The sequence below is a fragment of the Medicago truncatula genome, chromosome 7, assembly GCF_003473485.1.
Source record: "Medicago truncatula cultivar Jemalong A17 chromosome 7, MtrunA17r5.0-ANR, whole genome shotgun sequence".
Classification (NCBI taxonomy): Eukaryota; Viridiplantae; Streptophyta; class Magnoliopsida; order Fabales; family Fabaceae; genus Medicago; species Medicago truncatula.
In genome coordinates this window covers 35,803,107-35,819,589 of record NC_053048.1, presented here as the reverse complement: position 1 = coordinate 35,819,589, position 16,483 = coordinate 35,803,107, and the positions used below count along the sequence as shown (strand labels likewise).

Sequence of the window (16,483 nt, the reverse complement as noted above, 5' to 3'; positions counted from 1 at the left end):
CAGAAGTTTTGTTTCTGAGTCCAATCCCAAGAATGCTACGTTATTTTTTTCTTTCCAAGAGTGTTTTCATGCATAAGATATACTGATTTACATAATAGTATGCAGCCAATATTGCCATAGATGTTTTTTGTGTTGATCTATGAAGTTTAGATATGTACAAATATATTTTACTTTTTGAATTTTAGAATACATCAAAGCGAGGAATATGATAACAAACTTTTATAGAGAAACTTGTATAAATACGTAACACTTTTAGACCTCTTATGGCAAACTTATGCATGAATTATCTCTTTTAGACCTCTTGTGGCAGACTTTTGCATTGATTATAATTAAGATAATCATAACATGAAAAAGTAAATTTGTGATTTTTACAAGCAAAATCATTTTCAGTAGAACTCAACAAGGACCATAAAAAAAGAAATTTGCCTTGAAAAATAAGACTGATAGTTTTGTTTCACACATCAAAACTAAAGTAAAACAACTCAAACTTCAAATATGGAACTAGTGCTGATATTTACAAGTCAAAGCATCATGAAAGTTGATCGTTTACATCTGAAAGAAAACTTACATAATGGTAACGAAGAAAAAGAAAACTGGCACACTTGATATATATATATCATACATAAAAGACGAAAAACAGATAAAACTCACCAAAACACTTACTGTACTACACCAAACACATACTGTTTTTTGAATGCACATAATATCAAGCATCAGACCATGTAATGTCCAATCCACCCCATTGATCATGAGGCACACCCAAGGCTTTCCACACAGCTTTAGAGGCATCAACTATGTTGTTGTTACAAGGAGGTTGATAATCATGTTCTTTATCGCATCCTGCTCTCGAATCACACTCATCAACAACTTTGGCCACCACACTTCTTCCGTTCGCACTAATCTTAATTTTGTTGAGACATCTACTCTTGTTGTTGAACCATCCAGTAGAAAGTGCAACAACCGGGGTGTCGTCGGAATGATATTGATTATCACACGCTGAAGGACCACCTCCATCTCCACCTTCTTCAAAACTATTGAGCGTGAGATATGCTTTAGTGTGAGTAGATACTGATGGTGAGCATTTATAAGTTGTGTACATTTTTCCTTGCACACAACAATCTGAATCATTTTCCTGGTTGCATTGTCCGGAAGGAGCTTTTTCTCCTTTAATTCTACCACTTGGACGGCACTGTTGGGCTTCAGAGTGCAACAAATTTGTGATAACAAGAAAAACTAGGAAAAGAAAGGATGCTTTGGAGCAAAAACTCTGCATATTATCTATTTTAGCTGTGTTTTACTATTGAATATTTGTGTGTTTGATATGCATGGATTGAGATTCTCAAAGGGTATATATAGAGATTAATAGCCACATCAAGTAAATCATTTGGTTATGTTCACTACAGCTGCAATGTAGGGTTGAAACATTTTTAAGGTCAAAAAATTACTTTTACTTTGTTTAGCCAATGACAACTACAGCTTGACTAGTAGATGGTTCTTTTACGAGTTTTATATTAGTTTATTGTTTTTGATGCTGTTGGGTTTCAATAAAAAAAAGTAAAAAACAACGTATAGATCAATTAATTATTTATTTAATAGTTTTTTCTTCAGATTAGAAACAATATATCCTGAAACGTGGGGAAGTAAAATTCCTATTCCAATCATGCAACGTTGATGTTAAACTTTGAATACTAAACCAATACTAATGCATTCTTTTCTCCTATTCCAATTAAGATGCCAACAAGACCCCTAAAGACATCACTATAAAAGTAAACAATACAATACAAAACTAAATCCATGAAACACAAGTTGGCAGTAAGTAACTTGAACATGAACCAAGTAATAGTCCAAATATTAACACTCCATTGATGTAGCAATCACACCAAATACAACTAGCCAACATCCTTAATAGATTCTGCCGGCCATATCATCAACTTTAGCTTTTGATTCTAATATGCTGTTCTAGGTAAAAATATTAATTATATCAATTATTTACAAAAATGTTAGGGTGTTGTTACATAATCTAAATTGTCTAATTCCCCTCTTCACCATTGTGTTGAGAATCTTTGTGTAGTGTTGATATAATTCCATAAGTGGTTATGAAGGATGTACATGATTCATGAACATTGCCTGAATCAATTGGTGCAAGACTAATAAAGATAAAAATAACATAAATAGTTGAAAATGCTTGTCATGATGTTGTTTCATGTGAACGTCTGTCTATAGCCGTAATACAAAAAGAGTTAATGGCCTGCTTGGTCCCTCACTTTTTTGAAGGTATCAATTTGGTCCCGATTTTCATAAAGTGCGAGGTTATTCCCTATCACAGTAGAAACTTAACATATGTTTGGTATCACAGTGAGTATGTTAGGCTCACGCGACGATTCGCCGTGATCTTATCATACCTACGGTAATACCAAACATATACACTTAATCACCCTTGATATTTGCACCACAAAAAAAAGTATAAATTGATTTTGAATAAACAATCATTTTGAGCATTAAATTTGTGACCCATTAACATTATAGTTATTGAATGTATTAAAATATTAAAACATATTCTCTCGTGTCTCTTTGTTTGTCATTTTGGTTATCAAATGCATTTTTGGTTAACAAATTTTGTCCTTAAATTTGCTTTTAATTAGTAAATTTAGGGGTGCATCTAATTTAGACTTCTTAAAACGAGTCCAAGGATGGACCTATAATTTTCGGTAATTTGTTTCAATAATAATAGTAAAAATGGGCAACATATATAATATTTTATTAAAATTTACGAAAATTAGTAAAGCACACATTTAGACTAAATTCATATTAGACGTTCCTACAATTGTTAGATTAACTTCAAGGCCGACACAGGTCAAGCGACACAACTACGATTGTAGATCTCAAAATTTTGAAAAAGAATATCATTTAAGTTATTTAATATTTTTTTTTGAACAATCAAAAATGGAATTATATTAATCACCAAAAGCAACTATTCTAGCACAAGGTGTGCCAAAAGAGCTACTCTAAAAATTTAGAGTCATACAAACAACCATAACAAATCATTACGTGATGCCCAAGCATTGTAAGGGACTTGAACACCACATATCTGAACCAAAACTAAAAACAACCTTCTTGGCTTTCAACCAGGCTAAAGACATATATTTGACTTTATCTAACAACCTGGGAATTGAAGTTACAACATTATTGAAAAGCCTGTTATTACGTTCGTTCCATAAAACCCAAACACACAAGAGCCAAATAAGCTGAAGAAAATCTCTAGCAGCTTTACCTCCACCTGTCAAGTTCACAAACTGAAGAAAATGATCCATAAGAACATTGGTATCAACACCAAGAATACCCAGCCAATTGCGCACCAGAGGCCAAAAAGATGAAAAAGCGTCACAAGATAGAAACAAATGTTGCGCTGTTTCACTCATGCCACAATCTAAAACACACAAAGAAGCTTCGGAGTCAAGCACTCGTCTTTGAACCAAATTAGCTTTAGTAGGCAATCTATCACGAAGCAACCTCCAAGCAAATAAAGAAACCTTCAACGGCACCTGTTTATGCCATATCAGAGAAGACGCATGATCCCTAAGAGGAACGTGTCTAGAAGTCAGCAAGTGATATGAACCACGAACAGAGTAACCCACCAAAGGGTCTGGCAACCAAAGTGTGAGATATGCTTTAGTGTAAGTAGATACTGATGGCGAACATTCATAAGTTGTACACATTTGTCCTTGTACCCAACAATCAGAATCATTCTCTTGATTGCATTGTGCAGAAGGAGCCTCTTTTCCACTTATTCTATCACTTGGACGACATTGTTGGGCTTCTGAATACATACTAGTTAAAATGAGAGTAATCAGTAAAAGGTAAGAAGCTTTGGAGTAAAGGCTCTTCATTGTATCTATGCAATTAGAGAATCGCTGTTGACACATATGCATTGGCTGAGAAACATGAGTAATTTATCCAAATATCCCTCGGCAGTTTACTGCCGAATTATGGATCCGGCTGCAGTTAACTACCGAGGAAAAATTCGGCAGTAATCTACCGAGGAAAACTGAAAATTTCGGCAGTTAACTGCCGAGGAAACCTCAAACCTGTTTTTTTTTTTTGACAAAAATCATAAATTGTCATTAATAATATTTATTGTTTTTGAATGTTTCAATAATTATTTTGGTACGTTTCAAACAATTGCAGTATTATACTTATGCGTATATATCTTAATAAGAATAGCATTTAAATTAGTGTAAAATTTAAGCATTTGAATATTGTTTTGCACATTACTTAAATAAAAATAATAATAAAAAAATCGTTAAAATAATTGTGCACAACGATTTTTTTTAAGGTATAATATGTTGTTATATTTTCTACATTAAAATAATTGTGCACAAAGATTTTTTATTTATTTAAGTAATTTGCAAAACAATATTCAAATGCTTAATTTTTACACTTATTGAAATGTTTTTTGAGTATTTAAATGCTCTTTATTTTTTTGGTCAAGATTTAAATGATATTATTATTAAGATATATATATATATATATATATATATATATATATATATATATATATATATATATATAATATGCATAAGTATAATACTGCAATTGTTTGAAACGTACAAAATAATTATTGAAACATTCAAAATCAATAAATATTATTAATAACAATTTATGGTTTTTGTCAAAAAAAAAAAACAGGTTTGAGGTTTCCTCAGCAGTTAACTGCCGAAGTTTTCCTCGGCAGTTAACTGCAGCCGGTTTCATAACTCGGCAATTAACTGCCGAGGAGCATTTGAGTAAATTACTTGTGTTTTTCAGCCAATGCATATGTGTCAACAACAATTCTCATGCAATTATTGATGCATATAGACTAAGATTTTAATGGATATATATAGAGTAAGAGAACTGCCGAAGAGCATTTGAGTAAATTACTTGTGTTTTTCAGTCAATGCATATGTGTCAACAGCAATTCTCATGTAATTATTGATGCATATAGACTAAGATTTTAATGGATATATATAGAGTAAGAGAACTCCTTCATTTGGTAAAGAAAATATTCTTTTAGGCTCAAGGCTAGGAGGCGTAACTTGTCATGTTTAGTCCAAATAACAACTACAAGATGAAAGCACGTAGTTCTATTACTAACAACCAAAATAAAAGTCTTCAGTTTTCTTTGAAAAGATTAGAATAATATTTTAAGACATATTTACAAACGAACTATCTTTTTTAATTAGTATTTTCTTTGCTTGCTCATAGAGACAGGCATGACCATTTTTTTTATTAATCCTTTGATAGTTACTTTCTCAAGCTATTGACAATTTCATGTAAGACAGAAAGCAGAACTAATAGCAATATCCCACTTCATGCATATACAATTTTTTGTTTTTGGAGAATGCATATACATGTGTGTGTGTGTGCATGTAAGACAAAGTTTCAGCAACCTACAAATTACCATTAAACTGAATATTCAAACATAACAAAAAATAAGTTCCGGTTATGTTCAAAATATTGCATTTGATAAACAAGGTAGTGTAGAACTTGTTCTTTGACCTCAAAAGTGAAGCTGTAGTTTTGTACTTGTCATTTGGACTAAAAGAAGCAGGATCATAGAACAGATACCTTTGACCCAAAATCTAACTTCTGTATATCTTTCTCTTTTGTTTGTTATTACAAAACCAACCGAATTACTTTACAAACAGAAGAGGAGATATCTATATATACTAACTAAAATCTGTCCCAAAACATCAAATACTGAGAAGAACAACAAAGAGAAACATAGAGTTTCATAGACAAAATGAAGAGATTTTGCCCCAAAGTTTCTTTTATTTTCTTGGCTATTACTCTTATTTTTACAAGTTTTGTGTATTCCGAAGCTCAGAACTGCCGACCAAGCGGTAGAATTAGAGGAAAGAAAGCTCCTCCAGGAAAATGCAATCAAGAGAATGATTCTGATTGTTGCGTACAAGGAAAAATGTACACAACTTATGTATGTTCACCATCAGTGTCCACTCACACCAAAGCATATCTCACTCTTAATAGTTTTCAAAAGGGTGGAGATGGAGGTGGTCCTTCAGAATGTGACAAGCAGTATCATTCTGATGACACTCCTGTTGTTGCACTTTCCACCGGATGGTTCAACCATAAAAGCAGGTGTCTAAACAACATTACAATCAGTGCTAATGGAAGAAATGTCGTGGCCATGGTTGTTGACGAGTGCGATTCTAGAAAGGGATGTGATGAACAGCATGACTACCAACCACCGTGTCCAAACAACATTGTTGATGCTTCCAAAGCTGTGTGGAAAGCTTTAGGTGTGCCTAAAGAACAATGGGGTGGTCTTGATATTACATGGTCAGATGCTTGATATTATATATAGGTTAAAATTCATGTTTGTGTCTCTATGGTTTAATTTAGTGATCATATTCTGTACTTTTATTTTATCATATGTCTATGTATCATATATACTTGTTGTTACCATTCTGTTATAAATTTAGAAAATACAACACACTTTTATTGATTGAGTTCAAATCCTAAATTTAACATTTGCTTTTATATCAATACTGCAAATTTCTCTTTATTGAAATATATACTTATAAATAATGATTGATAAGTAACATATGTTCCATGGCCTTAGATGTCATATTTGTATATCACGGCCGAGTTAAGCTAATTTGTCTGGTTATTCACAAGAATATAATTTTCTAAATATTTGATGCCTTACTGATTTCTTAAAGAGAACCTATACAAAAATGTATGTATGTTTGTTAGTTCATTTTGACACTGCTAGGTGGCTTTTTGCACAAACGAGCAAAATAAGTCGGCAGTTTGTGGCCTCTCTCATATTCATAGAGATAGAGATGGAAATAGATGTGCAGATTTGTTAGTGTCTCATAGACACTCCCTCCATGGAGTATTTTGGTGGAGTTTGCTCCCTTCTTTTTGAGTAGAGATTTTCCTGTTGATAGATTTTCTCTTCTTATTTTTTGCTTTTCTTAATCTTCGCAAGTTTCGGTTTGGATCCATAAGGTTTTGTAATTTTCACCTTTTTAAATAAATTTATTTCGATTGTACTGAAAATTATTGATGCTCTTTTGGGGTGCCAGTCTTGTTGGGATGTCATTTGAGCATGATGAGCTTTGTTTGCTCTTAGTTCATCTAAAAAAAGAAAAACAAGCAAAAATCACAAAATTTACTACCATATCACTACTAATATTTTTGAAGTTCAAATTATATTTTAGCAGTCTTAATCAATTTTCATGGGTTGCTCTATAGCTCCATTCCATATGTAGCATAAGAGATCAGTGATTGCAATTACTAATCAAAATTTTGAACAAAAGAAAAATGGAATACACACAATTTGATAGTTATAAAAAGTACTGCTTGATAGCTAAACTTTTGATTCCCAAGGAATGTAACTCAAATTTTATCATCCAGTTCCTCCATAAACCTTACAAGGTCTTGAAACGTGCTTCTATAAATAAATAAATTTATGCAAAGCTTGCAAATTCATTCCAAATACTGTCCCTTGTATGATTGCAAGATTACAATCTGACCACTACTAATGTTATTTTACCAATAATGAATTAGGCCTAAATAAAAAAGATGTTTTTGCTTCAATTTAACTTGGACAGTGTATACTTGCACTAAGCCTTTCTATCTTAAAGTACTCATAGTGTTTTGGGAGACACCAATCACCAAGTGATGTAAGGGGCGGATTTTTTTTCCGGAAGCATGTCTCAACGGAAACATTGGCAACAAAATTGGGGATTGAAGAGCTCGTTTGCTACTCTGACTCTTTACTTTGTATTAACCTCGTCAAAGACCCAACTCCCAAATTTCATGTTTATGCTGTTTTGATTCAAGACGTGAAGGACTAGATTGAACAAACTAATATTATTGTTTGTCACACTCTCAAAGAGAGAAATCAATGTGCGAATTTTTTGGCCAAGCTTGGAGCCTCCTCAGATAATGATATGGTTTACCATGCCTCCCCTCTAGATGGTCTCTTGTATCCCCTGAAGATGGGTGCAGCTGGGACTTTCTTTCCTATAGTTTTTAATTGTTTTTCTTTTTTCTTCTGTTCTTTTCTCTTTGTTTCGTTAGCATTGTAGCAAAAAAAAAAAATGCCTCTTTACATTTATGGAAGTAGTACTGAAACTTTTATTGTAAGTAGCAAAAAAAAAAATCGTGCAAACTTTTATATTGTCACCATTGATTCCAATAGTTATTTTTTTCCTAACAATTGAAAACAACACTAGAAAATAGCACTTCCATATTTCCTCTTCAATCACAATTTTATCTCATTTTCTGTGCATTGTGCCACGTTTTCATTTGAACATCATGTAATGCATCAACAAAGCTTAATAATTGAATAGGTCAATGATAATCAAGATTTAATAAAATGGTTTATAGATTACTAATTGGACAATATAGTCAATCACAAACCCTTAAATGCATAAACACCGACACGACTATGAAATTGTCATAGAAATCTATGGTACCCAGAACCAAAAAAAGGGAAAACAAAATGCAGAAAAAAAAAAGTGTACTTCGACAAAAAGAGTTCATGAATCTGATTTCTGTAGAAATGAAAATTGAAATCCACAAGGTTGAGCATATCAGAGTTCAGCTTCCTTCGGATATGAGCGACAGCGGCATTCCATGCTGGTGCATCAGCTCTGTGCAGTCCTACTTTCCTTTCCTGCCATATTAACGCCATGAATAGCTAATACAAAACACAATTTCCCAACAGGTAATAAAACTATAAGAATAACAGCCACTCGTATTAACCAAAATCTTTGGTTCAATTCTAATATTAAGGAAAAAAGGAACCTCCAAGGGATTTGAAGGATTTTATATAACAACCTCTGATTATGTACGGATAGGCTCTCTAATTCTTAAATGAATTGTTAGTTTGCAGAAGTTAATTTATTATGTTTACAGCATTTTGTGATTCCCCTGTTGTGTAACATCCTGATTCCTGAATATCATTTTGTGAAGTATTTTAGGTTGTGCTTAGACAGCTTCATCGATCCTCTACATATCGAGAGAGGAAGCGGTGATAAACTATGTAAGTGATCTCGGAGGCATTGAATGACAATAAATTTACCAACTTACTGCTATAGTAAGAGGAAAGGAGGTCGTAGGAGCGGCTTACAATTCTGAGAATTCAGATTTTATTACATAAAAGCCTTTCGGTATATATCAAAGCTAATTATTAACAAAGGGAAAATCAACGAGTATTTGTCGAGGTTATTGTAGAGTTTTTGTACTAGTAATATCAAGAAAGTGTTAACTGCAATTTGGTAAATACTTTTCGAAAATGGATACTTTAACTATGGAGTATTTGACAAGATATATTTTGATTTGAACGAGTGTTTTGTTTTCAGCTTCTGTGGTACATTACTATGAACCGAGGTGACTTTTTATGACTTGCTCTAGTAGCAGCCTAACCATGAAAGAGATGACACATGGGCTTTTTGAAGGTATATATATAAGGTTTAGCTTGCGCAGCTGCATTACTATCTATTTCTGTTACAACCCCAATTACTGAAAAAGAGACTTACATTTTCAAATAAGTTCTATTCAGAATCATGTAAGGAATAACAGTATATTGGCAAGAATTTCTGTCTTCTTTAACAGGAAACAATAAATCTTAGACAAAGCAAGCAGATGGAAACTGTAAATCTTTAGAATCATGCTTGAATGCAATTTCTATTTTCTAATAAAATTTTGAATAAATTAAAAAAGATAATTCTTTGCACCGCTCATATACATATGGTGACAAATTGCAGCTCTCGAACTATGAAATAGTACAATGTAGCAAGGAGATGGATTACTGTAATAATAGCAAATAGATAGTCTCATAGTCATCCAAAAATACAATTAACCTAAGCAGTCATAAAAATGAATAATCACTCAATCAATTATAATAAAAACAAAACAACATATACTACTAAACATAAGTTCAAACAAGTAAAGTAAACCATAGAAAAGCAACTTACTTTCAAAATATTGAAACTAAGCTTTCAACGTAATCCATAGCCCAACACAAGCGTGCATCTTCTCTAGTTATATTGTTGTTGGTAATAGGTCTACTTGCAGTAAATTGTATTTTATCTTCTCTATTTTCACTCCAATTATATAGAGATGCATATCCTTGTTGCATGATTCTAAGCTTGAGCAACACATGACCATTCTCCGTAAGAAGTAACGGTACCATTTGACAATACTTTATTGCATCTTCCGCATTAAACCATTCACCAGGAATTTGGTAACTAATTTTAAAAAGTTGAGTCCAAGACTCTTCAACCCCAAATTTCTTCATCTGCCATACAACAAAATCAAAATCTGTTTTTACGTATAAATAAGAAAAACAAAGGCAGCCCCCCAACACACCAACTGTTGGCCGTTTTGACGGCACTTCATCAAACCCACGAGGCAACTTGTATTGATTGTATGTCTCCATCCTCCAATCAAGTGAAACAATAACAAATTGACCAACTGTAATATCCTCAAAATTATAATCGAGGCTATTGTGAATAGCCAACCAGTTAAGAGTGCCACTCAAATACACACCTTCATCCGGACAATAGTCCCCCCAAATGCAGTCCACATCAAGAGGATCAACCGGGAAACTTTCAACATCTCTCCAAACATTATCACCAAAACTGATAATTTTCACGACACTTCTCAGTTGAATATGATTGTAACGGTAAGCCACAACCTTGTAAGTGCCGCTTGAATCGTCACAACCAAACTTAAAATTGAACATTCCATGAGGCCCCATAGTTTTTCCAAATTCGCCAAATTGGCCAAATTTTGGAGATGTTGTCCTGGTGGCTGGGTTCCATAAACGGAGCCAGTACTCTATATAATCGTCGGTGGGATTGTAATTTTCACCAGACAAACAGATCAATCCATTGCAGGTACCAACTATAGCACAACATTCTTTGTCGCTCACAAAATAGTAAGGATCAACGAGAAGGGGGAAAGTTTCAGTCGGGTTCTTAATAAGATGGGACATGGGGTATGGAACAACACTGTAATCCACTTCAATGCCTCCTCCCAGAAGATGTTTGACGTATGACGTGATTACTATGAAGTGTGGATTTTGTGTTGCTGATCTCTTGAGATGCAATTTCACGAAGGCAGGATTGGAAATAAGAGTTTTCCAAGACTTGCTGACAGACCTAAATCGAAGAAGAAATATAACGGGAAGGAAGGAAAGAACTTCTGCGATGAGATCATCGGGGAGAACCACCGACGACAGAGCCATAGACTTTGCCGATTGTATATTCATATTGACATGAATGCAGCAACGCACGTCTGTTTGGAAAACCTTAAAGAAATCTTTTACGTTCAACTGCAAAATTTTGTTTTTTCTTTTCTTTCTGAAGAACCGCAAACTGTGTTTGTTTTTCTTCTCTGATACACTGTCGTGCAAAACTTATATAGACTCTTTTTAGGGTTGTTTGGTTTCTTGGTCCACAATATATGATAAGCTAGCTATCAATATTTTTTGGGTTAATAGTGTTTTTCACCCCTGTAATATAGGTCATTTTCAGTTTTCACCCCTATAAAATTTTCGGTTTGAATTGCATCCTTGTAAAACTTTTTTTTTTCTTCCGGAAAACACCTCTCCCCCCTCCAACTCAGCAAATTCGCTTACGTGGCGCTGATTTGACAATTTTTTTTCATTTTTTTTTTAATTGGTCATGTGTAAAAAATATATCCACATCAGATTTTATTTTTAAAATATTTTAAAAAAATAAAAAAACATAAAAATATTTACTTTTTTTTCCAAAAATTTTAAAATCGAAAATTAATTTTAAAAAAATCCAAAATATAAAAAAACAAAAAAAATAGTCATATTTGTTTTTTATTTTTCAAAAATTAGAAAAAAATCAGAAAATATAATCATATTTTTTTAAAAATTAAAAATATTTAAAAAAAATTCAGGAATTTAATTTTTCAAAATAAAAAAAAAAAAAATTTTCAAAATTACAAAAGATTCAGATATAGAAAAAATTCAGATTTTTTATTCGAAAATTTTATTCCACAATTTTAATAAAAATATTGGGAAAAAAATCATTTCATTCCACAAATATAAGATTTATGATTTCTACCTCCTCTAAGGAAAAGCTTAATTCTAGGAAAAATGAAATTTCCACGACTTTTTTAAAACCCTCTAAATTTGTATTCCAATTTTTAAAAATTATATTTTTTTCCAGAATGTTTTTAAAAAATCTGACCTTTTTTTTATTTTGAAAATTTACTTTTTTTGTATTTTGAAAATTAAATTCCAGAATTTTTTAAAATCTTTTTAATCGAAAAAAATCTTAATAGTTTTTTTTTTCGATTTTTCCAAAAAAAAAAAAAAAGACTATTTTTCTGTTTTTTTTTTTTATATTTCGGAAAAAACCTTAATATTTTTTTTCAAAAAAAATCAAATTTTTGAAAAAAAAACTGAATATTTTTATGATTTTTTTGGATTTTTTTATTTTTTAAAAATAAAATCTGATGTGGATATATTTTTTACACATGGTCAATTAAAAAAAAAAAGCCAAATTAGCGCCACGTAAGCGAATTTGCTGAGTTGGATGGAGGAGGGGTGTTTTCCGGAAATTTTTTTTTTTACAAGGATGCAATTCAAACCGAATATTTTATAGGAGAAAAAACAAAATATAACATATATTACAGGGGTGAAAAACACTATTAACTCATATTTTTTTAGGGAATATGACAAGCTATCACAGTTATCATATTTTGTTTTCTAGTAAAGTTTTCTTATCTTGTATTTGAACTAGATTAGAAAACAAATTATACGATTTTTCTTTAACAAGGCATAATGAAATATTCCCTAAAAAAAAACATAATGAAATATATTAGAGTAGATTACACTCTCTCGAAGAGAAGCTTGAATTACACTCATCTTCCCTCTTTTAAAATATACATTTTCTTTCCTTAAAAAGTAAAATTTACACTCCTCTCCTCGCCCATGAGATACTTGAATTGCAACCATCACCCTTAATAATTAATCATGCACTACACTTTAATCTATTATAACATAAATAATAGTTTAATAATATATAATAATTTTGAACCATCATTTAAGAGAAAATATTAATTTCTTTATAATTTAGATGTCAATGATAATTAAATTTAAATATTTTGTTATTAATTTTATAATTTGGAGTATAAAATTCACTTTTAAATAATCATACTTAATCGACTTTGGTAATTTTTCACATATTTTAATTTTATTTTGGGTTGTTTCATGTTTTATGTTAGAGTTTAATATTAAATGTTAATGAATTTGTTAATAAAAAAAATAGCGAAAATGTGCATTCATATTTTGATTATATTAAAATGGATCTGAAATACTATTTTTCTTTGAAGTGTGTTAAATTAATTTTTTTGCTTGATTGTTAGAAATAAAAAAAAAAATATTGAGGGAGTAAAGTGTAGATTTTAACACAAGAGGGGAGGAGAATATAATTCAAGCTTCTCTTAGGGGAGGGGAGTGAACTATTTTCAAATATATTTTGAATAAGAGAGGAGGGAAGTGTATATTTTAACATAAGAGGGAAGGGGAAGTGTAATGCAAACATTTTTAAGGGAAGGTGAGTGTAATTTACTCAATATATTAACACATAGAAAGTATTCTATTTAGTGCAAGGCGTATTAGAATAGAACACTAAAGTCTTACAAAAGCAACAAACCGAACAAGATTTGGAAATAAATAAAAATTGGCTAAATTGATCATTTAGTCTCTTAACTTATTAAAAATTTCAAAATAGTCCTTTATCTTTGTCTTAGTCTCATCAATTTAGTCCTATTTTATTAATTTTAAACCCATAAAAAAGAAGACCGTTAGATAAAGGAAGTTCATCATATAACTCTGAATCACCGACACCTAATTTATATTACTTTCTTCATCTTCTTCCTCATCTTCATATTCTTCATTTAAACAATCATCAACATTCATGAATTAGAAACCCCAAAAAATCATGAATCAAACCCAACAACTAACAAACACAAAAAATCAAACCCAATCATGCCAACAATGGTTAACAGGTGAATCACTTATTCTCTTGCAGATTTGTGATATTTAACAAGTGAATCACTTTTGAGTATAAAATGTTAACAGGCACCGCTTGTTGACAATACCATCCTTCCCGCTCCTGCCAACAACGGTTCAAGGTGATTTTGAAAGGCAAGTAACTCTACAAAAAAGAATAGTTTCACCTAAAAAACTAGCTCAGCTTGAAGTTTCAAGATGATCAGAATGGAAGACTGGAAAATGCAGGTTGCCATGGGATTGACAGGTAGATCAATTGGTGTACATAGAAGAAGGTGAAGTGAGTGTTGTTCCTAATGGGATTGACAAACATGTTATATTTGAAAATATTTTTGTGTCCTTTATAGAATTTTATAATAAAATATCACTTTTAGAAAGTTGTATCCAAACAAACTAAAAATCATTTTGATATTTGACATGGTAAACAAACAAAAAATAGATTTTGATTTTTTAAAGAATCTCTGAAAAATAATCTCTAAATTATTTTATGTCAAAATCAATTTTATTTTAATCCGTAACAAACGGACCCTAATATGCAAATTCATTGTTCACACATCAAAACTAAAGTAAAACAACTCAAACTTATATGGAAGTGTAGTGCTAATATTTACAAATCAAAGCATCATGAAACTTGATCGTTTACATCTGAAAGAAAACTTGCATAGCAAAGAAGATAAAGAAAACTTACAAACTAATAAATATGATACATAAAAGATTATAAACAAATAAACTCACCAAAATACAATTTATATTACATGAAACACATAGAGTATATCAAGCATCAGACCATGTAATGTCCAATCCACCCCATTGATCATGAGGCACACCCAAGGCTTTCCACACAGCTTTAGAGGCATCAACTATGTTGTTGTTACAAGGAGGTTGATAATCATGTTCTTTATCGCATCCTGCTCTCGAATCACACTCATCAACAACTTTGGCCACCACGCTTCTTCCGTTCGCACTAATCTTAATTTTGTTGAGACATCTACTCTTGTTGTTGAACCATCCAGTAGAAAGTGCAACAACCGGGGTGTCATCGGAATGATATTGATTATCACACGCTGAAGGTCCACCTCCATCTCCACCTTCTTGAAAACTATTGAGCGTGAGATACGCTTTAGTGTGAGTAGATACTGATGGTGAGCATTTATATGTTGTGTACATTTTTCCCTGTACACAACAATCAGAGTCATTCTCCTGGTTACATTGTCCGGAAGGAGTTTTTTCTCCTTTAATTCTACCACTTGGACGACACTGTTGGGCTGCAGAGTGCAACATGATAATCAGAAAAACTAGAAAAAGAAAGGATGCTTTTGAGCAAAAACTCTTCATGTTGTCTATTTAGTTGTGTTTTTCTTCCGAGTATTTGAGTGTTTGATATGCATGGATTGGGATTCTCAAAGGGTATATATAGAGATTAATAGCCACATCAAGTAAATCATTTGGTTATGTTCACTACAGCTGCAATGTAGGGTTGAAACATTTTTAAGGTCAAAGAATTACTTTTACTTTGTTTAGCCATTGACAACTACAGCTTGACTAGTAAATGGTTCTTTTAAAGAGTTTTACAATAGTTTATTGTTTTTGATGCTGTGGGTTTCAATAAAAAAAAATGTAAAAAACAACATATAGATCAATTAATTATTTACTTGATAGTTTTTTCTTCAGAATAAAAACAATATCCAATCATGCAACGTTGATGTTAAACTTTGAATACAAAACTAAATCAATGAAACACAAGTTGGCAGTAAGTAACTTGAACATGAACCAAGTAATAGTCCAAATATTAACACTCCATTGATGTAGCAATCACACCAAATACAACTAGCCAACATCCTTAATAGATTCTGCCGGCCATATCATCAACTTTAGCTTTTGATTCTAATATGCTGTTCTAGGTAAAAATATTAATTATATCAATTATTTACAAAAATGTAAGGGTGTTGTTACATAATCTAAATTGTCTAATTCCCCTCTTCACCATTGTGTTGAGAATCTTTGTGTAGTGTTGATATAATTCCATAAGTGGTTATGAAGGATGTACATGATTCATGAACATTGCCTGAATCAATTGGTGCAAGACTAATAAAGATAAAAATAACATAAATAGTTGAAAATGCTTGTCATGATGTTGTTTCATGTGAACGTCTGTCTATAGCCGTAATACAAAAAAGAGTTAATGGCCTGCTTGGTCCCTCACTTTTTTGAAGGTATCAATTTGGTCCCGATTTTCATAAAATGCGAGGTTATTCCCTATTACAATAGAAACTTAATATATGTTTGGTATTACAGTGAGTATGTTAGGCTCACGCGACGATTCGTCGTGATCTTATCATACTTACTGTAATGGCAAACATATACACTTAATCACCCTTGATATTTGCACCACAAAAAAAAAGTATAAATTGA

General features: G+C 31.8%; 4 protein-coding genes across 4 annotated transcripts; 1 reads left to right on the top strand and 3 right to left on the bottom strand.

The window, feature by feature from the left end:
- Window positions 1–580: 580 nt before the first annotated feature.
- On the bottom strand, window positions 581–1,429 carry LOC11427504 (kiwellin-1). The gene has a single exon (XM_003623879.4). The coding sequence runs from the start codon at window positions 1,271–1,273 to the stop codon at window positions 707–709; it is 567 nt and encodes a 188-aa protein (XP_003623927.1). The 5' UTR covers window positions 1,274–1,429; the 3' UTR covers window positions 581–706.
- Window positions 1,430–5,420: 3,991 nt separating this feature from the next.
- LOC11436935 (putative ripening-related protein 1) lies at window positions 5,421–6,465 on the top strand. The gene has a single exon (XM_003623878.4). The coding sequence runs from the start codon at window positions 5,783–5,785 to the stop codon at window positions 6,350–6,352; it is 570 nt and encodes a 189-aa protein (XP_003623926.2). The 5' UTR covers window positions 5,421–5,782; the 3' UTR covers window positions 6,353–6,465.
- A 1,951-nt stretch (window positions 6,466–8,416) lies between these two features.
- Window positions 8,417–11,377, bottom strand: LOC11426923 (F-box/kelch-repeat protein At3g23880). The gene is made up of 2 exons (XM_003623876.3): window positions 9,993–11,377; window positions 8,417–8,689 (listed from the first exon to the last, which is right to left on the bottom strand). The coding sequence occupies exon 1, from the start codon at window positions 11,288–11,290 to the stop codon at window positions 9,995–9,997; it is 1,296 nt and encodes a 431-aa protein (XP_003623924.3). The 5' UTR covers window positions 11,291–11,377; the 3' UTR covers window positions 8,417–8,689; window positions 9,993–9,994.
- Window positions 11,378–14,845: 3,468 nt separating this feature from the next.
- LOC11426922 (kiwellin-1) lies at window positions 14,846–15,435 on the bottom strand. Its single transcript, XM_003623874.3, has one exon. It carries the CDS (start codon window positions 15,404–15,406, stop codon window positions 14,846–14,848), a length of 561 nt encoding a protein of 186 aa, XP_003623922.1. The 5' UTR covers window positions 15,407–15,435.
- Between the last annotated feature and the right edge of the window lie 1,048 nt (window positions 15,436–16,483).

Bases quoted from the DNA above. Each gene is read 5' to 3' on its own strand.
- LOC11426922 (XM_003623874.3), bottom strand. From the start codon at position 15,406: ATGAAGAGTTTTTGCTCAAAAGCATCCTTTCTTTTTCTAGTTTTTCTG.
- LOC11436935 (XM_003623878.4), top strand. From the start codon at position 5,783: ATGAAGAGATTTTGCCCCAAAGTTTCTTTTATTTTCTTGGCTATTACT.
- LOC11427504 (XM_003623879.4), bottom strand. From the start codon at position 1,273: ATGCAGAGTTTTTGCTCCAAAGCATCCTTTCTTTTCCTAGTTTTTCTT.
- LOC11426923 (XM_003623876.3), bottom strand. From the start codon at position 11,290: ATGAATATACAATCGGCAAAGTCTATGGCTCTGTCGTCGGTGGTTCTC.